Here is a 25687-nt window from a genome sequence, read left to right as displayed (position 1 = left end):
TTTTTTTTTTTTTTTTTTTTTTTTGAGACAAGGTCCCAAAACATACAGGCTTTTTTTGTTGTTTTGTTTTGAGACATTGTAATGTTAGCACAGGCTGTCTTTCAACTTGCAGTATAGATCAGGGTGACCTCAATTCCTGCCTCCACTTCCTAAATGTTGGGGTTAAAGGTGTATAATATGTCACTCCCTACTTGCCTATTTTTTAAAATTTTTGTATGCCCTGAAATATGCTAATGTTAATAGAACAGTTAACTCTAAATGTTGGGCTAGTGGCCGCTCTCCCCCCCCCCCCCCCATTTTCTTTACAAAAAAGGCTGTAATCTTCCTCTGCTAAGGCTGCACTGACAGTGTCACAGAGTAGATGACTCAGACAACAGAAGCCTATTTCTACAGTTTTGAAGACTGGAGCCCAAGATGAGGGTGTTGGCAGGGTTGCTTTTTCCTGAGTCCTCTCTCCTTGGCTCTCTATGTGTCTTAATAAGGCCTTTTCCCTGAGCATGCCTCCCCTGTGTAATTTTAATCTGTCCTTATAAGGATACCAGTTGTATTGGATAGGGTCCTCTTTAATATTATTGACCCTTTAAATGCTCTATTTTGCAAGTATAACCTGAACCCTAACCCAAACCCTGGCAAAAATGGGGGGGAGGGGTTTAATGCTTTTGTGGGGTTAGGATTTTCATAATATTATTAACACATTCCACTGTAGGCACTGGATGGTTTCCTGTTTGTGGTGAATCGAGATGGAAACATTGTATTTGTGTCAGAAAATGTCACACAGTATCTGCAGTACAAGCAGGAGGACCTGGTTAACACAAGTGTCTACAGCATCTTACATGAGCAAGACCGGAAGGATTTCCTTAAACACTTACCAAAATCTACAGGTGGGCTCTTTGTGTTTGGTTTGAGAGGAAGACAGGGTCCTACTGTGTGGTCCAGGCTAGCTTTGAATCTGTGGTCCTACCCGACTGTTTTGTTTGGTCCAGACTAGCTTTGAATCTATAATCATCTATTTTTGTCTTGTTGTCTCACATTGCTGGGATTATAGGTATGTGCTGCCATGCCTGACTACAGGCTTGCATATAAATATGTTTTCTAGATATATTTAATTTTTCTTAGTTATTTCTTAAGAGATTGGATGTGCTTTCTAGGAAGCCAGAAAATGAGACTTAATAAGTGATTGCCAGCAAAATTTTCAGTTTGGCCTCAGTGGACTCAAAATTTTCCATGGTGCCCAAATGTTCAGTGGGACTTGTGATGAGGCTGAACTTACTCAGATATCTTGGTACTGTCATTCTGAAATGTTAGGTGTCACCACATGGGAGTTGTGTAGTAAGAAAAGATAGCTGGACTCTGTTCTTCTGTTTATAGGTAAGGTCTCATGTATTGCCCAGGGTGTGCCACAGTCCTCTTTTTCAACCCCTTTAGTAGCTGGGCCAGCAGCTTGCCCTGCCACACTCACTTTATAGCCTGAGTTCTTAAAGATTTTACATATATATGAAAACCCTTACATGTATGTATGAATGTGACTGTATGCCATGTGTTACTGCATTGTCATGGGGGCCAGAAGAGGACATTATCTGAAGCAGGAGTTGAAGGTGCTTATGAGCTGCCTGACTCTGGTCCTCGGGAAGAGCCAACTGAGCCCTCTTAACCAGTGAGCCACCCTTGCAGCCCCTAGCTTGAATTTTAAAAAATTCTGTATATATAATGAAAATTTTCCTTGCATGCATGTATGTGCATGAGGTGTGCACCAAAGGCCAGCCAAGTGCATTAGATTCTGTGGAACTGGAGTTGTGGATGACTGTACCACCATGTGGGGTCTGGGAACTAAACCCAGGTCCTCTGCAAAGAGCAAGGCCCAATGCTAGCTTGAACTCTTGATAATTTTGACAGGGTTTTACTTGGTTTATAAAGAATAATTTCAATTTGTTTTCAAATTTTAATTTGTTTTTCAAAGTTAATGGAGTTTCTTGGACTAATGAGAACCAGAGACAAAAAAGCCATACGTTTAATTGTCGTATGTTGATGAAAACACACGACATTTTGGAAGACGTGAATGCCAGTCCCGAAACACGCCAGAGATATGAAACAATGCAGTGCTTTGCCCTGTCTCAGCCTCGCGCTATGCTGGAAGAAGGAGAAGGTGAGAGTCGGGTCCACTGTGCTGATCCTAACCTTTCTTACTGATGTTGTATCCCTTTAGTCACAGCTAAAGCCACTGTAATCCGACCTGGTGACCTTTCGTTGTAGACTTGCAGTGCTGTATGATCTGCGTGGCTCGCCGCGTGACTGCGCCATTCCCATCCAGTCCTGAGAGCTTTATTACCAGACATGACCTTTCCGGTAAGACCAGTCTTCCCTTGGATACGTTATAAATAAAGTGTTCTTATTCCTCTGGTTCTGCATGTGCATGAGTGTGTGCACTGCTGGTTCTGTGAGTTCACAAGTGTGTGCACTTTTGACAAGGTCGCTCTTCTTCCACCTGGGGCTCCCGGCATGGAACAGAGGTCCTCAGCAAGCACCTTACACACTGAGCTCCATTTCTCAGCCCGGCCTTACACGCTGGGCCTCGCCACCTAGGTCTCCTCCTGTGTGCTCAGAATGAATCTGGCTCTCTGTAGCTCCAGACAGACATTTCTATTTGTTATGTGATCTGTCGGAATCAGCCTCTTCTTGAGTGCTTGCTCTCTCACTTTCTGTGTCTCTCTGATTTGGCAGTCTTATTTTCTCCTCTAAGTAAACGCTAAGTATAGTCAAATACCCTTCCTAGCACCAGCGCATTATAAAAGGCTCATCTGGTGCAGAGGCGTGCTTCTTACCAGGAGCTTGCTTACAGCTAGTTGGAGAGCAGCCACCAGCTGTGTGTGAAGGACAAAGGCAGAGCTGAGATTGTCTCCTTTATGTCATTCTCAAATTCGAGTCAGTTACCCAGCAGCAGGCTCTTCTGGACAGGGTTAGAACCTTCTGTTTTTATCTTTAATAGGAAAGGTTGTCAATATAGATACAAACTCACTTAGATCTTCCATGAGGCCTGGCTTTGAAGACACAATCCGAAGATGTATCCAGAGGTTCTTCAGTCTGAATGATGGGCAGTCATGGTCCCAGAAGCGTCACTATCAAGAAGGTGAGGGAGGCATTTGGAGTTGATCTTGGTGCTGATGTTGATGGTGCTGTAAAGCACACACTGTGTGCTCAGCCCTTGTCCTGCTCTTTGGTGGTTGTGGGAGAGGGAGTGGTTTCTGAGTGTAGCTGTTCTATACTTTTGTGTATGTCCATGTAGTTTAACACAATTTTGTACTCGAAGCGTGATCCTCCTCGTCTGTTTCTGTCTGTGTTGGTCTAGTCTCAGATGCTAGTGACAGTGACAGTATGCTTCCCCCTCCATAGCTTACGTTCATGGCCATGCAGAGACCCCTGTGTATCGTTTCTCCTTGGCTGATGGAACTATTGTGAGTGCGCAGACAAAAAGCAAACTCTTCCGCAATCCTGTAACGAATGATCGTCACGGCTTCGTCTCGACCCACTTTCTTCAGAGGTGATGACACTAAAGCACCCTTGTCCCCACAATGCTTTGCTGTTGATTTGCAGGGAGAAAAGTCAGGGAAGCTGTTGGATTTTGTGAAGTGAATTTAGGTTCTTAAGAGTATGTAAGTTCTTTAAGGTCATATTTTTATTTAAAAATTAGTATTTTGCACTAAATAACTGCTTCCCAGGTGAGGCCAGGGTGTGTGTGTTGGGGGCTGAGGTGAGGGTGGTGGTGTCTGGGGGAGTAGTGGACTTGTTACCTCTCACTTCTAGTGTTACACTTACATTGCTTCCAGGGACTGGAGTTTGAATAGAAGGTAGACTACAAATGTAACTACTAGCTACTAAAAGGGAGTAATTACTGATATTATTAATGGTGAACAAACTGCATAGGAAGAGGTTCATTCATTGACTGTCGTAAGGCCAAGCCCCAGGTATGGTCGGCTGTAATGAGGCCTTGGAGGCTCCACAGCACATGGCTGTCAGAGCCACTCAGCGCTGATGTCACTCATTTAGATCTTGTGGCCCATTTAAAACTACTAGGGATGCAGCTTAGCTGGTAAAATGCCTTCCTTGCGTGATGCCCCAAGTTCAGTTCCCAGCACAGTATAAACTGAGTTTGGGAAAAACTCCTGTGGGTTTTCCCCAGGACTTGAGAGATAGAGGCAAAAAAATCTTCATAGTGACTTCGAAGCTCATCTCAAAACAAAGAACAAACAAATAAACAACAACCAACCAAAAAAAAGAAAACCAAAACAAACAAATACCATATTTGACATCTGGTGGTGTGACCTGTTACCCTAGCTACACGGGAGGCTGAGGCAGCAGCAGAATCTCAAGTTCTGGGCCTGGCTGAGTTAATGAACGAGTTCAAGGCTAGACTTGGTAACTTTGTGAGATGAGACCCTGTCTCAAAATATCAATGGGCTTTGGAATAGAGCTCAGTACTGGAGAGCTTGCTTAGGGAGCAGGAGACTCCGCATCTCCAGTATATATCAAAACAGGAAAAGGAGGGGCTAGAGAAATGGCTCAGTTACTAAGGACACCTGTTCTTGCAGAAGACCTGAGTCATAGCACCCATATGCTGACTCACAACTCTCTAACTCTGGTTCCAGGGGATCCAATGCCGCCTTCTGATCTCCACAGACAGTAGGCATGCATATGGCAAACACACACACATAGACAAAATACCAGCGCACACGAAATATATCTATAAGGTAGAAAAGCAAGGCAGAGTATTGCTGGGTTGGCTTGGTGTAGCCCCAAAATTGGGTTTCCTACTTGGTACTGGAGTGATTCCTAGTGTCAGCTCCTGGACAGCTCCTTCCTGCTCTCTTCCTTCCCTTGCTGGCTTTTAAAGGAAAACTTGTGTGTGTTTGTTTGCAGAGAACAGAATGGATACAGACCAAACCCAAATCCCGTAGGACAAGGCATCCGACCTCCTACAGCAGGGTGTGGCGTGAGCATGTCTCCAAATCAGAATGTACAGATGATGGGCAGCCGGACCTATGGGGTGCCAGACCCTAGCAACACAGGGCAGATGGGTGGAGCTAGGTACGGGGCTTCTAGTAGCGTAGCCTCACTGACGCCAGGACAAAGCCTACAGTCGCCATCTTCCTATCAGAACAGCAGCTATGGGCTCAGCATGAGCAGCCCCCCCCATGGCAGTCCCGGTCTCGGCCCCAACCAGCAGAACATCATGATTTCTCCGCGGAATCGTGGGAGCCCAAAGATGGCCTCCCACCAGTTCTCTCCTGCTGCAGGTATCCACAGTTGCAGTTTCCTTTGCTTCTCTTTTCTTTCCTCACCAGTGTCTTTGGTAATAGGAAAAGAGGTTGTGCCTGACCATCTCTCCCGACCTTTCTCCATATGCAGGTGCACACTCACCCATGGGACCTTCCGGCAACACAGGGAGCCACAGCTTTTCCAGCAGCTCCCTCAGTGCCTTGCAAGCCATCAGTGAAGGCGTGGGGACCTCTCTTTTATCTACTCTGTCCTCACCAGGCCCCAAACTGGATAATTCTCCCAATATGAATATAAGCCAGCCAAGTAAAGTGAGTGGTCAGGACTCTAAGAGCCCCCTAGGCTTATACTGTGAACAGAACCCAGTGGAGAGTTCGGTGTGTCAGTCAAACAGCAGAGATCACCCAAGTGACAAAGAAAGCAAGGAGAGCAGTGCGGAGGTGTCAGAGACACCCAGGGGACCCCTAGAAAGCAAAGGCCACAAGAAACTACTGCAGTTACTCACATGCTCCTCCGACGACCGAGGCCATTCCTCCTTGACCAACTCTCCCCTGGATCCAAACTGCAAAGACTCTTCTGTTAGTGTCACCAGCCCCTCTGGAGTGTCCTCCTCAACATCAGGGACAGTGTCTTCCACCTCCAATGTGCATGGGTCTCTGTTGCAAGAGAAACACCGGATTTTGCACAAGTTGCTGCAGAATGGCAACTCCCCAGCGGAGGTCGCCAAGATCACTGCAGAGGCCACTGGGAAGGACACTAGCAGCACTGCTTCCTGTGGAGAGGGGACAACCAGGCAGGAGCAGCTGAGTCCTAAGAAGAAGGAGAATAATGCCCTGCTTAGATACCTGCTGGACAGGGATGACCCCAGTGATGTGCTTGCCAAAGAGCTGCAGCCCCAGGCTGACAGTGGGGACAGTAAACTGAGTCAGTGCAGCTGCTCCACCAATCCCAGCTCCGGCCAAGAGAAAGACCCCAAAATTAAGACCGAGACGAGCGAGGAGGTAAGGTGCTCTCTGTTCCAGTCCATCATTGGCTTCTTCATTTCTGTGTTATAAACATTGCCTTGTTATACATTCCAGTTGTTTATAACAACATTATAAATGGGTAGTTTTTAATTGAAGGATAACCTTGAGGTTTCATTCACTATATAGTTACTGTGTATAGTTTGAGTGTGTGTGTGTGTTTGTGCGTGAGAGATAGTGAATGTGTGTGTGTGTGTGTGTGTGTATGTGTGTATATGAGAGAGAGAGACAGAGAGACAGTTTGTGTGTGTGAGGGGGTGGTGGGACTGAAGGTTGAACTCAAGGTGTCATGTTTGCTCCCCAAAGATCTTTACATGCCGAACCATTCTACTGGCCCTATAAATAAGTTTTTAGTGTCCAGTTAGAAGTATTTTCATGGAAGTGGCTACGTTGGAATAAGCAGTTTAGGTTGTTAAGGACACGGTAGATGTTATTGGGAAAAGTTTGAATTTATCAGCATCATTTCCCCCCCTCAAGAGTGAGAGTTCGCCGGGCCAGTGTTGGCACATGCCTTTAATCCCAGCACTTGGGAGGCAGAGGCAGGCGGATTTCTGAGTTCGAGGCCAGTCTGGTCTCACTCTTCTAGCAAGAACAAGAAAGACTAGTGTTTCATAGGATAGGGCTCAGACCTCTCTTCATCTTATCCAAGCAGGGCCCCTCGCTGTGTGCCTGTGAATACCTTGTTAAACACCACTTACCAATACATTTTCAGAAAAGTTACTCATAGATGGAGGTTTCTGCCAGCTAAGGATGAATCCTCCCTAGCCACCTGTCCTGGGAAATAGTGGCAGAGCAAAAAGTGCAGTGTGGGCCAGCAGAGCCCAGGGATTTATCGAAATGGCTAACCTTGCAGTGAAGGTGGAGATGGTGTGTGTGTGTGTGTGTGTGTGTGTGTGTGTGTGTGTCTCCCAAGACAGCAGCCTCTGTCCTGGGCATTGTTATCTCTTGTAATGGCTTATGGGTTGCTGCTGGGTTTGTTTGTTTGCTTGTGTTTTTCCAGAGCTGAGGACAGAGCTCAGGGCCTTGCGCTTGCTTGCTAGGCAATCGCTCTACCACTGAGCTAAATCCCCAACCCTTATTTTTGTTTTTGTTTGTTTGCTTGCTTTGTTGTTGACCTGTATTCTTTGGAAAGGGAGAGTCTCACTGTCTGTCTCTGGCTGTCCCGGAACTTAGTTTGCTGGGATTCAATTTGTGCACCACCACATAGTGGTTCTTTTTTTTTTTTTTTTTTTGGCTGATGCCTTGATAGCTGCATCTGGTGTTACATACAGAATAATTTAAAAGGTTCATTTTCAGGTATCGGGAGACCTGGATAATCTAGATGCCATTCTTGGAGATTTGACTAGTTCTGACTTCTACAACAATCCTACAAATGGCAGTCACCCAGGGGCCAAACAGCAGATGTTTGCAGGACCAAGTTCTCTGGGTGAGGAAAGCCAGAGTTTTTCTTTTTGGAAGGGTGAGGTTGGGTGGGGCTTTGTGAGGGGCCTAGGTTGCTCAGAGACATCCCAACGCTGGGGTGCAGATGCACCTCACTCAAGTTTCTCAGTACAGTTGCATGTTCGCTTCCACCACGACCAGGAAGCAGCTGTAGACCAGGCTGGCCTCGAACTCAGAAATCCGTCTGCCTCTGTCTTCAAGTGCTGGGATCACCATGCCTGGCTCAGTAATTATGATTCTTAGAGAACACATACCTGGGCCTTGGGGTAGACTTCTTCTTAAACATGGAGAATTAGGTTAAATGACCCAAACTGGATTAAACATGTCATTTTTGGTCCTTAAAGAAGGTCCTTGTATTTAACCCTGAGAGGTGCCTCTTCTCATTGTTTTGGTCTTTGCAGGAACCCTTCTCTCCCCCTTCTTTGTTTCTTTCTATCTTTTGCATCAGACTCCTCCCCTCCCCTCCCTTTCTTTGAGAAAGGGTAACCCTGGCCTTGAAATCATCAAGATTCATCTGCCTCTGCCTTCTGAGTGCTGGGACTAAAGGCATGGCCACCACACTTACTTACTTAATTCCCTCCCTCCTTCCTTCCTTCCTTCCTTCCTTCCTTCCTTCCTTCCTTCCTTCCTTCCTTCCTTCCTTCATTTTTTTGCAACAGGGTCTCATTATCTTTTTACTGTTTCTTAAACTGACTGGTCATATTAGTCAAAGAGGTTGGGAAGAAACTGTACACTTATGTGATTGGAAGGCAGCTTAACTTTTTGTTTTTATTGTAAAATTGTACGTAGAGAATCTACTTCATAAGTGCGTAGATGGAAGCATCTCTAGGAATTAAAAACATCTGTCCATTTTCTGTCTCCATCTCCCTCCTTCCTTTGTGTTGTTGGGCATCTGCCATCAGAGTCTCGTGCCTGTTGAACATGGCCTACTGAGCCTCAGTGCTCAGCCTGTGCCATGGCATTCGGAGATAGACATTGGACATGACCATATTCGGCTACAGCTGACTGCTAGCTAGCACTTTGGCCAACATACAGATTATTGTTTGTACTTTATTTGGAATTTGGATTTTTTCTTTTCTTTTTGACATAAATATTTATTTTGTAAAAGAAAATGGTAGTGTTTGTTTTTATGAGAAAGGCTTTTTGTGGGGGGCTTAGTGTTTGTTAGTTATACTAATGTGGCAAGCTTCTGTGTTTTTAACAGGTTTGCGAAGTCCACAGCCTGTGCAGTCTGTTCGTCCTCCGTATAACCGAGCGGCTTCTCTGGATAGCCCTGTGTCTGTTGGCTCAGGTCCGCCAGTGAAGAATGTCAGTGCTTTCCCTGGGTTACCAAAACAGCCCATACTGGCTGGGAATCCAAGAATGATGGATAGTCAGGAGAATTATGGTGCCAATATGGGTAGGTCATGTCTAAGTGTGGTCATTTCCTTAAACATTGAACTCAAGTAACAACCTTAATATTTTAATTTATTATTACTATATTTTTAATATAGGGCTCCTTCCATGGAACCATGGTGTCTTTTAAATATCCAGTTGGTTTAGACCACCTTTCTAACCTGTAACAAATATGTGGGAGGAGAGGCTTCTAGATACTGTCTTTGTAGGTGACCAGCCCTACTCTCAGGATGACAGTTCCGGCTACTGTCGTAAATAATGGTTCTCCCAGTGCACGAAGGGCTTTTGTGTTGTGTGTCGTGTCAGACCTGATGAGCCCTGCCTATCTTAGGACCAAGCAGAAATGTTCCTGTGCATCCGGCTTCCTCCTCCGGAGACTGGGGCTTAGCTAACTCAAGGGCCAGCAGAATGGAGCCTCTGGCATCAAGTCCCCTGGGAAGACCTGGAGCAGATTACAGTGCCGCTTTACCCAGACCTGCCATGGGGGGCTCTGTGCCTACCTTGCCACTTCGTTCTAATCGACTGCCAGGCACAAGACCAACGTTGCAGCAACAGCAGCAGCAGCAACAACAACAGCAGCAGCAACAGCAGCAGCAACAGCAGCAGCAGCAGCAGCAGATGCTTCAAATGAGTAAGCTGTCCCTTTCAATAAAAAAAATGGAAATTCCCTTTTTCGTTATAGGGGCAGGGTTGAACACAGGGTTTCTCTGTGTAGCACTGGCTGACCTGAAATTCATTCTGTAGACCAGGCTGACCTTGAGAACTCAGAGATCCACCTGCCTCTCTGCCTTGTGAGTGTTAAAATTAAAGGTGTGTGCTACCACCTGGCTGAAATTTTTGATTTGCTCCCCCAGGAACTGGTGAGATTCCCATGGGAATGGGAGTCAATCCCTATAGCCCAGCAGTGCCGTCTAACCAACCAGGTTCCTGGCCAGAGGGCATGCTATCTATGGAACAAGGTCCTCATGGGTCTCAAAATAGGTAGGGTTTTATTTTGGGATGTGGGAATGCTTGCACTGGATTTAAGAGTGTGGGCAGGAGCAACCCTGGGAGAGTATGGAGACACTGTTGACTTTTGCCATCTGCTGGTGCAGGAAGCAGAGACATCTGGAGGGTGGGAGGAGGCAGAACTACAGTCCAGCCTTCAAGACTTCCAAAAGGCTTCTTAGCAGTAATCTCCCATGCATTAGTAGCAGTTGGGAAAGACATGTTCTTACAGGTTTATAAGTGCTATTCAGATACTGTGCCTCAGTTTTTCTGGGGAAAAAAAATGTGTTTGAGTGTTTGACTTCATGTATGACTGTGCATCACATTTGTGCAGTGTCCAAGGAGGCCAGAAGAGGGCACCAGATCCCTGCCTGGAGCACATCTTGGGCCTTCTTGTGCTTGCTGAACTCACAACTGCTGAGCCATCTCTCCACTATCTTTTAAAATCATCTACAGCATTTCAGTAGTACAGATGGGAGCTGTTGTACTATCTTCTACTTTTTTTTTTTAAATGAAAGAAAAAGACTGGGACCTTATTCTACATTTTAGCTTTAATTTGTTTAATAAACTACCACTGAGAAATGTCCCAGCCATGTCTTCTTTTTAAAAATTCTGTGTTTATGCAGAGGCCAGAGGTCAGCTGAAACACATACATCTTATAGTGCATACTTCAGTGTCAGTGTGGGCATTGTATTACCGTCAGCATTTACCACTAAATAGGAGAGACGGGTGGGTGTGAGTTTGAGGCTAGACTCTCAGAAAACTTAAAAGCCTAACAAGCTCTTCATCAGAAGAACACTGGTTTGGTTTTTTGTGGTCCTGGGTGTAGAACATAGGACCTCACCAACTCGAACCGAGCTTCATTGGAGCTGACTCACGTCTCTCTCTAGGCCTCTTCTTAGAAACTCTCTGGATGATCTGCTTGGGCCACCTTCTAACGCAGAGGGCCAGAGTGACGAGAGAGCTCTGCTGGACCAGCTGCACACACTCCTGAGCAACACAGATGCCACAGGTCTGGAGGAGATCGACAGGGCCTTGGGGATTCCTGAGCTCGTGAATCAGGTGAGTAGTTGCAGTCGGTGTGAGAGCCGAAGAGCGTGGCAGTGAGTCTGTCTGCATATTCATGGAGACAAACACAGCTTAAACTTAGACTGTGTACCTTTGTGTCACTTGTGAGAAAGTGTGAGCATTTGTCCCTTGTTTTACTACAGCCAAAGAAAACATCTAATGAAAACACCAGTTTTAAGAAGGCTGCTTACTTGAATTGTTTAGTTTAACTTTATTTTATGATAATGGATCTTTGTTTGTATGTACGTCTGGTACATCTGTGCACTATATACATTTTAGTGCCCGCCTAGGCCAGAAGAGACTTTTGGATTCTTTGGGACTGAAATTAAGATGGCTGAGAGCCACCATGTGAGTTCTAGGAACAGACCCTAGCACCCACATCTCCGGCCCTAATAATAATTACCTAACTTTAAAGAAATTTAGATTTATTAACTTGACTTTATTATGTATGTGTTTTGCTTATGTGCATATGTGTGTATGTGCGCGCGCACACACACACACACATACACACACACACACACACAAAGCATGTGTGTGCTTGGTACCTGCAGATGTTAGAAAAGGGTATTAGCTCATTTGGGGCTGGATTTAAAGATGATTCTGAGCTAAAATGTGGGTTCTGGGACCTGGAACAGGGTCCTTGTCAAGAGCCCTCTCGGGCTGAAGAGATGACTCAGTGGTTAAGAGCACTGACTGCTCTTCCAGAGGTCCTGAGTTCAATTCCCAGCAACCACATGGTGGCTCACAGCCATCTGTAATGGGATCTGATGCCCTCTTCTGGTGTGTCTGAAGACAGCTATAATTGTACTCATACATGAAATAAATAAGAGGTGGCCCTCTCTTAGCCCCATCAAATGCTGCTTACTTTTATAACTTTTTCTTTAGTCTGGACCTAACCTGTTAGGTGTGCCCAGTGTGCTGGTGAGGCGGGCCATGGGTAAACAACATTTACAGTGGCAAATTAGATCATTGTCATCTCTTGCCTCTTTGTATACTCATCTCATGAAAATACACTTTCACAAGTTTATTTTGTTTTTCAGGAAAGACAGGATTTCTTCTCTGTGTAGCCTCCTGGCTGTCTGGAACTCTGTAGACCACGTGAGCGTAAGGGCCATTACTCAGAACCGTTGGTCAAATGAAGAAGCTCTATTTTCTTCCAGACAGTGCTATTTCTCTAAAGCAGGGCTTGAGAAAACAGCATTGGACGTAGGAGAAGGTGGGGTTTATGAGAGAGCCTCAAAACTTCAAGTCTAGGGGGTTTTCATTCTGTAGGAACTTGGCAGAACATTCAAAATTATTTGGCAGAGCATCTTATTAGGGCAAAGGTTAGGGGATAGGGTGTGGAACACGTCAAATTCCAGAAAATGGGTCAAGACATGGTTAAACCAAGGTTTTACAGAAAACAGAAATGAACTTATTTGGACCTTGTAACTGGATAGCTGGTCTATCACGTCAGGACCTTGTCACAGAAAGGAAAATGGCTTTGCTGTTTTTCTAGATGAGTAGTTTCAGTTTTTTCTCTCTCAGCTCCATTGTGTGGCTTAGGCAGATGACCACACAAATAACAGAGCATGTTTATTTAAAAAGATATTTAATATCATAGACTGGCTCTCACTATACTTCCTTGCAAGCTTGCTTATCTTGTCCTGTTTGCTGGCCACGCATCTGTGCTCTAGAGTTTTCTAATGAGGTTTGATTTTCTTGGTATGGTATGTGAGTGAGTTCAGGCTCAGCTGGCATGGCGGTTCAGGCTGAGCTATCTGGTTTCATGGAGGTGTAGAGCTCATGCCGGGTCTTGGCAGTGTTGATGTTGCCAGGCTGGCCATCTGCAGAGTGACACTCAGATGCTGGGCAATGCCCGCTGTGAGCATTGGCTGCACCTTCCTTCTTTGTGGTGGCTTGGCTTTAGCTTTATTTCCAGCTTAAGAATGTTGCCGGGCATGGTGGGGCACAGCTTTAGCTTCAGCAATGAGGAGGCTGCTCCCTTGAGTTCCAGGCCACCCGGGTCTACAAAGTTCTAGGACATCCAGGGCTACATAGAGAAATCCTGTCTTGAAAAATAAATCAAAACAGACTCCCCACCCCCAAACACACACACACACACAGACACACACACACACAAACGTCAAAAATTTCAAAATTGTGTTTAATACCCACAGTAATTTATAACAGTAAAATGCTGGGGAAATCTCAGAAGCGAGGTTGTTAACTGGGAAGCATTAAATGGTATCTAAGACATCTACAAAGACAGCCATAGGTGACAAGCGACACAGTGATCAGATAGTCTAGCAAGTACTGTTCTGTGGGCTGGCCCAAACTGGCAACATGCGTCAAGGTCTCCATGCAGGTGGAAGGCGAGAAGTAGCTTCACAGAGCCATCCTCTGACCTCCATGTGTGCACATGCCACAATAGGAAAAGCAAAGTGAAAGTGTTACGGGAGTTGTCAGGACAGTAGGTAGTGGTAGTACAGTGTCTGTGATCTAGACAGGAAATGTAGAACATGCTGAATAAAGAGCCCGGGGAACGGTGACACGGTCTACCGTGAGTGGCCAGCAGTGGCTACATGGGAGTCTCGGATATCTGGCTAAATTCTGCTTATACTGTATTTACCAGTGGGTTAGGTTGGGTCTCAGAACCTTCTAAATTCTTTACATTCTTTTTAGTAGTCTGCCCAAGAGAAGGGAGATGAATGCATGTTGTAGGGCCGTGGGTGTGGGGGAATAAAGGGAGTGGGAGAGAACCTGCATTCCGCCAGAGTTCCGTTGTGGGTGGGTGGATGCAGAGGACTGCTGCATGCTTTCCACGCGGTCCCGGGTGGCTGCCTGCCTGTGGGAAGCCACGGACCCCAGCCTGCAAGGGGTGTGGACAGGGGGGCAGTCTGAGGTCTCACGGAGGCCAGAGATAACAGGTTCTTAATCTCCCAGACGCCTCTGGACACCTCAGAGGAGCTGAGAACAAAGTGGGGGCCCCGTGGGTGGCTCGGCCAGCCTCAGGGCTGAAGGGAGGAGAGGACAGGGAGAGAGGGGGGACTGGGTGGTTCCCACGCAGGCAAGAGACCTTGGTCTGGTTCATGGCTAGAGCACAGGAAGGCCTTCTGGCGGGAGGTTAGACGCAGCTCTGTAGGGGAAAGCCTATCCCATCATTCAAGTATAGTGGGCCTTGATGAGCAGAGATGGTCTATGGTTTTATAGCTTTATTGTAGAAAGACAGAAAAGACAGAAAGAGGCTGGCCATGGTTATGTGGAGAGAAGGGGGAGAGGGATGGGGAGAAGAAGAGCTAGAGATGTGAGTAAGAAAGGTGAGAGCTTAAGAGAGAGTTGGGGCCAAGCAGCCCCTTGATCTTGTAGTTGTAGGGTAGCTGTGGGGAGAAGCACTCCTGGCTAATGTCAGGTAAGTGCAGTCTAGCTAGAATGCCAGGAGCTTGGGGCTTTGTGTGACTGATGGTCACAGAATTATGGAGCTGGGGGCTCTTTGGTGTCAGGCACCTGTCTCTGGGAACGTGGCTCACTGTTCTCTCCCTTGTAGAGTTTTCTACTGGGTCACCTGAGCAAGCCTCACTCAACCAAAACAGGCTGCCTTTCACAGTCCCACACATATAGTTTGCTTGTTCAACGCAAAGATGTTGTGTCTGGTGTGAGCAGGTTGGAATGATAAGATAGTAGAAGCATAAATACCGGTCACTGCAAGGGTCCACGGGAGTCATGGGAAGGGTCCTGGGAGTGGGCCTCGTAGACTAGAAGGATAGTGAGTAGTAGTGAGGAGGCGGGAGGAAGGAGTCCTGGGGAGATTGGAGGAAAGCTGCTTTTCTTTCTAGTGGGGAAGTGATTTCTTTTTTTTTTTTTTTTTTTAAGATTTATTTATTTATTATATGTAAGTACACTGTAGCTGTCTTCAGACACACTTTATTTATTATATGTAAGTACACTGTAGCTGTCTTCAGACACACCAGAAGAGGGAGTCAGATCTCATTACAGATGGTTGTGAGCCACCATGTGGTTGCTGGGATTTGAACTCTGGACCTTCGGAAGAGCAGTCGGGTGCTCTTACCCACTGAGCCATCTCACCAGCCCCAAATTCGTGATTTCTACTCTGCAGACTAAGTTTGAGTGCTGGGGACACCCAGATTCATTTGCATAAGCCAAGTGAGTTCAGAAATGTTGGGCAGAAAGCATACTTTGATAGCTAGTTATCCTCTGTGTCTGAGAGTACCCAGACAGGAAATACTGTGAGAGAAGAGGAAAACCTGAGAAGGAACTTCAGTGTACACTCGACCCTTATCCAAGCAAGGGAAGGCTGGAGTGGGAGAGCATAGGTGGCAGCAGAACTGCAGGACAGGCTGCTCACTGTGTTCTTGGTCTGGGGGCCTGGGAGAAGGCAGAGGCGCACAGTACACCCGACATTTCCTTCGGAACATGCTATCCGTTGCAGGTAGACCTGTTGAGGATCAGTGGTGAGTGACCACCTTTAGTGTCTGACTGGGGAATGCACTCAGAGATGGAGATCTGCAGAGGTGCTTTTCCTGGCTGACCTTTTATTACCTAAATTATCTCTTGCTATTCACAAATTATGGGAGAACAGCAGATTTGTAAAGTTTTAATTTACTTTATTTTGTGTGTGTCTGTGCATATTGCATGCACATTGCAGACATGGAGCTCAGAGGACCACCTCTGGGAGTCAACTGTCAGCATTTGTGGCAGAGGCATCGAGTGGCACTGAGTCATTTCACCAGCCCTAAAATGTGTGTGTGTGTGTGTGTGTGTGTGTGTGTGTATGTAAGGGTTCTTAGGGTATAGAGCTCTGGTTTTGAGCCAATACTTCAGGTATTATAGCTACCAAAAAGGCCAAGAGCGTACATGTATGCATGCACTTAAAATGCCCTGCTATGCACGTGGAGACAGAGGACAACTTTCAGGAGTCTATTAATCCACTGTGTGGGAGCCACGGATTGAACTCAGGCAGCAGGCACCTTTACTTGTTTAGCCACCTGGACAGCCCATAATTTATGTTAGTTCCACTACATAGTTATTTATTACTAAAAATTAAAATAATACACTGGTTTTCTTTTGATGTTTGAAAACCAGGGAATCTAATTACCTACATTCATTACTACATTTCAACCAAATCACCATTCATTTTCTCCCATCCTTTTGAGACTTGGCTGTCCCAATCTACAGACATGAGTTCTGAACTACACAGGAGTACACAAGACACACACTGATGCTTCTTTGAGTTAAGTCAAAGAGTGGAAAAAGTCATTTACAAATACTCATACGACTCTGACTCCCCATAAATTATTGTTGAGAAAGTAGGACGAAATTCTCTAACCCTCTTTTTCATCCCCCCAAAAAGGCAAGAAGAAAGGGACATTACAGAATGCTTGCTGTAGTGTGTCCTAGCATAGAGAATATTGATATACTCAGTTTTCTCAGCCTTCTTACATTGCCAGTAAGAAGGAACTGTGTAAGATTAACAGTTGAATGGACTCTTGGTCAAAATTATCCCCCACTGTAGCATTTTTAAGGAGGCTCCATCTGTGACCATGCTGTTCATGGCCACAGACTTGCTCTTCTCGGATCATCTGTGGCTGATGTCTGTGTACTGCCCGCTGCTTAGGAGGCTTTGTCTGCTGTTCTCTCTCAGCTGACGACCATGTCTTCACTTACTCCCTTCCACACACTGGGGGAGCCCCCTCTGCTCTCCCAGAGGTCCTCCTAAGTGGGAAGGAAACCCTGTTCTAGGAATAAGAGAAAAGGTGTGAATGTCTTTACTCACGCTTCTGGATTTGAACTCTCAGTCTTGTTGGGGGTGAGGGGAAAATTTAGGACAACTGAGTAGATTTGGGGGAAAAGGGTTAAGGTTGGATGCTACCTAGTTGTGATAGGTTCAAAAACTAGTTCCAAAGTATCCCAGAAAAAATTGTGTCGTTCTAGGCTAGGCATGGTGGTGCATGCCTTTTATACCAGCTTTTGGGAGGCAGGTGGATCTCAGAGTTTGAGGCCAGCCTGGTTTACTGAATTAATTCCATAACAGACAGGGCTACACAGAGAGACCCTATCTCCAAACAAATAAAACAAAAGAACCCAACAAAACAAAGCAAACACACAAACAAGTTGTAGTCTTTTAAGACACCAAAGCCCCAAATGCCACTGAGCCATGGTGAAGGATGCCAACCTGAGAACCTGAGTGTGTGCTGCCCACTGTGATTTTCATTTATCTCTGATTGGTTTGAGAGGTGTGTGTGTGTGTGTGTGTGTGTGTGTGTGTGTGTTTGTGTTTGTGTTTGTAAGGGTTCTTAGTGTATAGAGCTGGTTTTGAGCCAATAGTATCTCTTCAGGTATTAGACACATTATAGCTACCAAAAAGGCCAAGAGCCGGGCATGGTGGCTCACGCCTTTAATCCCAGCACTCGGGAGGCAGAGGCAGGCCGATTTCTGAGTTCGAGGACAGCCTGGTCTACAGAGTGAGTTCCAGGACAGCCAGAGCTACACAGAGAAACCCTGTCTCGAAAAACCAAGAAAAAAAGGCCGAGTGTGTGTGAGTGCTGTGTGCATGCAAGGACTCCCATCCTGCAGAGAGCGTGTGTGGTATGTTTTGTGTTTCTGTGCAGCTTCAGGCTTCTGGGTTCTGAGCCACCACTGGTCACATGTACTGATTTACATTTTTTCCCTTGTTTGCAGCATTTGCTTTTGGTTGCTTCCTCAGGTGTAGCTAACCATTCCTTTGTGTTTGATGTTTAAGGGACAAGCTTTGGAGTCCAAACAGGATGTTTTCCAAGGCCAAGAAGCAGCAGTGATGATGGATCAGAAGGCTGCATTATATGGACAGACGTACCCAGCTCAGGGTCCTCCCCTTCAAGGAGGCTTTAACCTTCAGGGACAGTCACCATCGTTTAACTCTATGATGGGTCAGATTAGCCAGCAAGGCAGCTTTCCTCTGCAAGGCATGCATCCTAGAGCCGGCCTCGTGAGACCAAGGACCAACACCCCAAAGCAGCTGAGAATGCAGCTTCAGCAGAGGCTGCAGGGCCAGCAGGTAAGCCCGGGCTGTCAGGGGCTCTTAGGCTGTGCTCTCCATGGCCCTTGCCACCGGCTCTCCACTCTTTGCTTTCACTTCTCTGTAAGATTTTGTTTGTGCAGACAGTTCCTTGATAAGGAGTGTGTATTAAACTTGGGTATCTTTCTATATGTGTATTCTTTGTTATAACATTAGCAGTGGCAAAATGGCTCAGTGGGTAAATGTACTTTCCAGGCAAGCCAGTTTAATTCTTAGAGCCTTGCTTAGTGCATGCTGTTAATCCTAGCACTTGAGAGGCAGAAGCACAGGTCTCTGTGAGTTCCATGGGTCAGCCTGGTCTACAGAGTGAGTTCCAGGCCAGTTAGGACCACACAGTGAGCTGTTTTACACAGGACAGGACAGCAGGAGGAGCAGCATGTCTTGATGGCCCTTGGAAGGCATTTCCTCAGCTTTTTGTTTTAAAGACAAGATCTTGATGATTGTCTAGGCGACAGGCCTTGAAGAATGTGTAACCACTTCTGTCTCAACCTCTCATACCGGGATTGCAGGCATGTGTTAGCACTCTTGTTGACTCAGTATTTTAATGGAAACCACTTCTTGATGCACTTTGGGGCTGGAGGCATGCTCAGTGGTTAAGAACACTTGTTGCTCTTGCAGAGGATCAGTGTTCAGTTCCTGGCACCTACTGTGGGCAACTGACAGTCTAACCTCAGTTCTAGGGAATCCACACCGTCCTCTTTCCTTAATCTGCAGTTGCTTTAAAGCATAATTGTATGGTTGCACAGGCTGTAAGTGCTGGTGAGTGTGCTTGTTACCAACGGTGGCAGTGAGTCAGCTGAGTAGGAGAGCCCAGGAAGCCAGGCTATGGCAGCCTCTGCAGTGGGCTCAGAACTGGGGAAGCTCTGTGCCTGTGCGCACGGTACTATCTTATAGCTTAGTCCTCCTTTCTATTAAATGCTCACTAGTGTCTGACCAAGTCAGGGTAGTAGTTTGCTTGTCTGAACAACAGTCCCTGGAGACACTTGACACTGCAGTCCTGCTGCAGTTGTTTAAGCTGCATAGTTGTTGTTTGTGCCAAAAAGCCTTACACCGAGGCAGGGAATTGTCACCAATGTCGCTGTCCTGGAACTCTGTCCTGCTTGGCTTTGAATTTTTTTTCTATTTTTTTTTAAGGTTTCCTGTATTTTTAAGAGTGTCTGTGCAGTTCGTGTCTGCACGCGCGCATACACACACACACACACACACACACACACACACACACACACACGCCTGCAGAGGCCAGAGGTATGAGTTGCACTAGAACTGGGGCAGTGGTGACTGAGCCACCATGTAGGTGCTGGGAAAGGAATCTGGTCCAGTGAATGAACTGTGCACGCTCTCGGCTGTAGAGCCATCTTCCTTCTGCAGGATGGAAATGTACCAATTCAGTTGAAATTGGTACATTCAGTTCATGTACCTCTCCAGACCCACCCTGGCTTGGTGGGTCTGGAGAGGTCTCACTGGGTGGGGTAGTGTGAAGCTGACTGGGGCTCACTAACCGCTCCACTTGACCTACTAAGCCAACTCTGTTCAGTTTTTAAATCAGAGCCGGCAGGCACTTGAAATGAAAATGGAGAACCCCGCGGGCACTGCTGTGATGAGGCCCATGATGCCCCAGGTACGTTCCCTGCAGAGAAGGGGCCAGTCCAGGCGGGACCCATGCCCGGCTTGGCCTTAGCTGTGCCTGTTAAATAATTCTGAAGTTTTTGTAAGAATTGCTGTCACACTGTCCATATATATATATATATCTATATATAATGTTTATGAGTGTGCTATCTGCATGGATGTCTATCATGTGGAGGCCAGAAAAGGACATGAGATCTCCTGGACCTGGAGGTACAGATGGTTGTGAGCAGCCTTGTGGGTGTGGGAACTGAGCCATGTCTCCAGCCCCTATACTTGGTCTTTCACTCTCACTCTGCTTTGTCTGTGATGAGGGCTGGAGAGAAGTGGCTACTTGATTACAACCATCAGTAAACTCACCCAGATTGATTCCCTTTGTGATGAGCTGCTGTGTTGTAAGATAACCGCCTAGTGTTTTGGGATTGTGGGAATGCCTCTGACCCTGGACAGGAAGGACGCTCACTGGGCAGTGTTTGGAAGCCACGGGTGTAAAGAACTGCTTGTGTATACTACCCTTTAGTTACAGAGAAGGCACTCTGTTCTTTCTCGTCCATAGCTGGTGTATCGTGAGATGCTATGAAATGAAGTTAATTGTGTGTCTCTTGGCTACCAGCAGGCTTTCTTTAATGCCCAAATGGCTGCCCAGCAGAAACGAGAGCTGATGAGCCATCACCTGCAGCAGCAGAGGATGGCGATGATGATGTCACAGCCACAGCCTCAGGCCTTCAGCCCACCTCCCAACGTCACCGCCTCCCCCAGCATGGATGGGGTTTTGGCAGGTTCAGCAATGCCGCAAGCCCCTCCACAACAGTTTCCATATCCAGCAAATTACGGTAAACCTGGCAGATTGTGCCCCACTCAAAGTAGGGTTAGTAAGGCCACAAGCTGTGCCAGTTCCGTTGCGTGTGAAAACAAAGTACTGCTCACTCCATCTTGTTTGTCAGGAAAACTGTCTGGTGGAGCCGCAGGAAGCTGGAGTGTGCTGTAGAAGCAGGGAGTGTGTGTTCCCACAGCTGGACTTTTTTTTTTTAGCCCCCGCAAACACCTCATCCCCTTATTTGTAAAAGATCACATAAACCTTCCTCTTGCCTGTTCTTCATATCCCATGTGATATCTCTGGACACTCAAGCTTGAGGGGCAGATCCCAGTATGGGCTTCACCATCCCTTTTTTCTCGGTGACTGGGGCACTTACTGTGATTATACTAAGCAGGCTGTGCTTCAGGCCCGCCTTTGGGGAGGTTCTGGGCTAGAGATGTGTTGTTAGAGAGTGTAGCCCTGCCCGCCACGGTGCCCTGGACGGCATTTTTCTTACTAAATTGATGACTTTGTCATCTCAGTGAGAAGCAAGAACGACAGAGCATGACAGAGCATCGGCGTGGAGCCTTTTCTGTCCTTCCTTCTCCATCTTTGGTGATTCTAGGATGCCACGAGAGTCTACAGATGTTGCATTTGAACACTGATTTCTCTCCATTTCTTTTTTTTTTTTTTTTAAAGATTTATTTATTATATGTAAGTACACTGTAGCTGTCTTCAGACACTCCAGAAGAGGGCGCCAGATCTCATTGCGGATGGTTGTGAGCCACCATGTGGTTGCTGGGATTTGAACTCTGGACCTTCGGAAGAGCAGTCCGGTGCTCTTACCCACTGAGCCATCTCACCAGCCCTTCTCTTCATTTCTTTAAGGAATGGGACAACCACCAGAGCCAGCCTTTGGTCGAGGCTCGAGTCCTCCCAGTGCAATGATGTCATCAAGAATGGGGCCTTCCCAGAATGCCATGGTGCAGCATCCTCAGCCCGCACCCATGTATCAGCCTTCAGATATGAAGGGGTGGCCGACAGGGAGCCTGGCCAGGAACGGGTAAGGATGTGACTTACTTACATCCTCGTGGGGAGCCGGGAACCTGTTTCTCAGTCCCACTCACTGGATGGAGAGATCACGTGCTTGGCTCTTAGACACTGAGGCACATGGCTTGTTTTGTGGTTGCTTTATATTGTGCCATGTCTGTGAGCACAGGAGGCAGGCAGGCTGTCCAGAGGCTCTTCTCAGACAGGGCATGGTGCTCTGTGCCTTTAATCCCAACATTTGGGAGGCAAAGGCAGGAGGATCTCTGTGAGTTCAAGGCCAGCCTGGTCTACATAGGGAGCTCCAGACCACAACCAGAGCTACATAGAGAGACCCTGTCTCAAACAGCAATAACAGAGATGTCTGTGTTTTCTGCTCAGGCAGAGGGATGTTTGCTAGAACTGTGAGAGTCTGTGTTCCCTGAAGAAGTAACGCTGTTACCCTTTCTTTGCAGCTCCTTCCCCCAGCAGCAGTTTGCTCCCCAGGGGAACCCTGCAGCCTACAACATGGTGCACATGAACAGCAGCGGTGGGCACTTGGGACAGATGGCCATGACCCCCATGCCCATGTCTGGCATGCCCATGGGCCCCGATCAGGTACGGGCGTCTATATGCCTCCCAGAACCATAACAGTGGTCTGGAGATTTTAACTTGGGTGTATAACTTACACAAACTATTACGGTGTTTTGAAAGCATTTGGTGTTGGAGACGTGGATTCTAAGAGCATGAACAGCCAGCGGTGCATGCAGGAGTGTGGCCGATTTTCTGCTGCACTGACCCTGTGTTCTTCTGTTAACAGAAATACTGCTGACATCTCCCTAGTGGGACTGACTGTACAGATGACACTGCACAGGATCATCAGGACGTGGCGAGTCATTGTCTAAGCATCCGGCTTGGAAGCAAGGCCAGCGTGACCAGCAGCAGGGTCTGTGCTGTCATTTGAGCAGAACTGGGTCTCGAGCTGAAGCGCACTGTCTACCTGATGCCCTGCCTCTGTGTGGCAAGGTGCTCTGCCTCTGAGGACGTGATCTGGAGATGGGGTGTTCGTAAGCACCGCTCTCTTACGTCACTCCCTTCTGCCTCGCCAGCCAAAGTCTTCACATAGATCTAGATGGCTAGGGTTTCTGTCTTGCAGCACTGGACGAGGGGGCACAGTCTGCCTTCACACGTGTCGTCAGCAAGTAGTTCCGTGTCGCTCTCCTGTCCAGTGCAATCAGTGTTTCTGCGCTCTTGTCCTTTACAGGTGTAGTCCCCAGAGTCTGTCGTCCTAGGTCTCTCCTGGTGAGGTCCCCGTACCCTGTAATTCTCAAGGATTTGTCATTGATGTTAAATGGCTTTGCAGAAGGGAAGATGAAATGGCAATATTGAATTTTCCCGCCCCGATGTGCAGCCAAGTGCACTTTACTGAGGAGTCACGGAGAAATGCAATATTCCCGAGGGCGTGAGGAATGGTGAACCACATTCCTGCTTTCTGTCTGCACTAATCTGTCAGGACAAGAACACGATTGTCGTTTGTTTGTTTGTTGTTTCTTTCAAGTACTGGCGTCACCCTTTGCCTATATGGTGGAGCAATAATGCTTTGAAATAAACTTGTGAAACCCAAGGCCAGGTACTGCACTCTGAGTCAGAAGCGAGCAGTGCTTCTGTGGACACACTTCCTTCCCTTTGTAAATAGGATCTTTAAGATATTGTATTATGTGAAAATATGTACATACCTTTTTTGTAGGCCACAGCAGCTCATTTTTACAGAGTTTGTGAAGCTAAATATTTAACATTGTTGATTTCTGTAAGCTCCACTCAGTGAGGTTACAGGCAACGGAGACATCTGGAAGGCCCAGCCTGGGGCAGGGCAGCCTGCAGCTCCCCTCGTGTTACAGGCCTCACTCTTTAATCTAAAGGCTTTTTAAAGTGATCATTTGTTTAGATGTAGGCATTTAAATTTTTTAAAAATTTTCTTTACCAGAGAACTACGCACTTTGTTAATTTGCGGGGAAAGACTAGATATGGGGAAATGAGCTTTAAACGAAAACAGAAAACCACCAAGAGTCTAAAAACAAAACCGAAGCAAATTGATTTTAAAAAGAATGTTTTTTTTAAGCAGTCCATAAATTAAATGGTAATAATTTTGGAAAACTGTAGCCCACTCATCATTTTAGGAGCAATGTCTGTTACTAGGACCTGAGCCCCACATTTAGGTCAGAGGCCCCGGGCCCTTGCTGTGTGTGGTCTGGTGTCTGCCCAGCTCCCCTCTGGTTCAGCTCATGGGGTCTCTTACTACCTCTCCGCATCAGGGTGCTGAGCTCAGAACCAGGCCTGCCAGTGCCACTGAGTCAGAGTGACACCTTGGCACATGCCAGCCCCTCCTGCCACCTCTCTGCCTCCTCTTGGCACCTGTCCTAGTCAGTTTGAAGTAGGGAAACCAAGTGTAATGCCTTTATCTGGGTCCTTAGGTTCAAACAGTTAGATGACATTAGGTTAGTAAACCATCTGTAGCTTTGTTTCTCCACCAGCCCTGGTGTCATTTTCTGAGATCCAGTCAATGTTTAAGAGCCACACGTTTAGCCAGTTGTCCTCCACCCCCAAGCCGACCCCCCCGCCCCCCTCCCCAAGGGAGCACCGCTTCATTCTCTGAGCTCTCTGTGAGTGAAGCTCGAATTTCCAGAAGCCCCCGTGGATAGACTTGGCTTCTCAACGTGTTTTGGTCATGATCAACTCACTGTCCCCATTTCCATTGTGTGCTGCGCTTTGCCGCTGACACCCGACCTGACTGGGCGCGGTGAGCCTGCCTTGCTTAGGTATAGGCCACAGTGGTGCTCTTCCCTTAACTTGGAAAGACCTTGATTCTGCCCTCAGCACCCCAGCTCCAGGCCAACTGGTTGGCACCCCCTTTTTATGTGGGGAGACAAATGAAGTTTATTATGTTTTTATATTTTCTACTTACTGATTTTTATTGGTGCCAGTTCAAAATTCGGATTTCCTTTTAATAGCCTCTCAGATAATTTGTTGTTTTTACCTGAATTGTCCTTAAATCTTTTTTGGGTCATTCTCTTTGTACTCTTCTTGCCTACCTCGCCTCCACTCCTCCCTGGCCCCTCTTTAAACCTAGGTGTCCTTGGGGAAAATGGTATAAAAGTATTAAAGTATTCTTTTCATCTGCTTTTATGATGTGGGGACATTTCCAGTACCTACTTTTTTTTTTTTTTTTTTGCTGAATCCAAAGATATATAAATAAAAATGTATTTTATGAAGATCCAAATGATATTAAGGAAACAGGTTTCTTCAAAAATAAATGAAGCTGTACTGTTGCTGTTGGTATCAGAACGCTTTCTCTCTAAACTGTGCCCCTGTCATTAACAGGCCTACCCAGTTCATCAGCATTTAGATGCTGAGGTGAGTCGGGGGCCGGAGGCAGTGGGTACTAGGGCAGATAATTGGCTTGCTTCAGGGGTAGATGCAGCTGGACCGCGCAGAGAGTTTTCAGTTGACAACATGCCAGTCCAGTCCCTTTCTATCTGCAGCAGAGTGGCCATGGGTTCTGTTCCTAACTAGGTGAGCTCGAATCTGGCCCTGCCATGAAGCAACAGGTGTTTTTACCTCCAGTGCAGGCGATTAAAAACAGGGCGGTGTTTTGTTTTTCTCTTGCCTCCTCCCTTTTTCTCTTCTTTTGAAAATACGGAGTTCTGAAGAAGATGGAAATGTCACCCCAAGAGCAGTAAATTCTCAGGAACTGACCGACACCACTGAGAACACATTTGGGGTTAATTGTGTTTATATAAGTGTCACTTAAGATGGTGTCATTCTTTACACCGCAAGGAATGGAAACCATTCGGTGACTCAGTTGGATGAGCTTTGGATGCCTTGCCGACTGTGAGGTCTGGATGCTCTTGTAAATAAAGGTTTCTATTTAAGCCTCTGCCTCCGCATGCTTTTCCTCTCTCCACACCCAGGGCAGGGGTGAAAGCGGGATAGGGAGTGAGGAGGACGCTC

General features: G+C 46.8%; 1 protein-coding gene across 6 annotated transcripts in view; it reads left to right on the top strand.

Annotated features, from left to right (window-relative positions):
- Positions 1-25608, top strand: part of Ncoa3 (nuclear receptor coactivator 3) — an 82590-nt gene extending 56982 nt beyond the window's left edge. For 2 of the 6 annotated variants that reach the window (XM_021185535.3, XM_085832253.1), the window contains 18 exons: positions 707-881; positions 1958-2143; positions 2251-2343; positions 2984-3124; positions 3388-3535; positions 4912-5288; positions 5401-6269; positions 7587-7716; positions 8935-9129; positions 9457-9756; positions 9980-10106; positions 11003-11174; positions 17920-18213; positions 19769-19852; positions 20471-20690; positions 21542-21716; positions 22156-22297; positions 22500-25608. In XM_021185535.3, the coding sequence (XP_021041194.1) occupies positions 707-881; positions 1958-2143; positions 2251-2343; positions 2984-3124; positions 3388-3535; positions 4912-5288; positions 5401-6269; positions 7587-7716; positions 8935-9129; positions 9457-9756; positions 9980-10106; positions 11003-11174; positions 17920-18213; positions 19769-19852; positions 20471-20690; positions 21542-21716; positions 22156-22297; positions 22500-22511 (3840 nt within the window). In that variant the 3' untranslated portion in view covers positions 22512-25608. The remainder of the gene's footprint in view (positions 1-706; positions 882-1957; positions 2144-2250; positions 2344-2983; positions 3125-3387; positions 3536-4911; positions 5289-5400; positions 6270-7586; positions 7717-8934; positions 9130-9456; positions 9757-9979; positions 10107-11002; positions 11175-17919; positions 18214-19768; positions 19853-20470; positions 20691-21541; positions 21717-22155; positions 22298-22499) is intronic. The other 4 variants (XM_029471976.2, XM_021185545.3, XM_029471985.2 and 1 more) reach the window with 4 other exon arrangements.
- The last annotated feature ends 79 nt before the right edge of the window (positions 25609-25687 follow it).

The sequence above is a fragment of the Mus caroli genome, unplaced genomic scaffold (assembly GCF_978045245.1).
Source record: "Mus caroli unplaced genomic scaffold, Mus_caroli_1 scaffold_2, whole genome shotgun sequence".
Classification (NCBI taxonomy): Eukaryota; Metazoa; Chordata; class Mammalia; order Rodentia; family Muridae; genus Mus; species Mus caroli.
The sequence above is the reverse complement of the archived record's forward strand: the minus strand, read 5'-3'. Positions and strand labels throughout refer to the sequence as shown.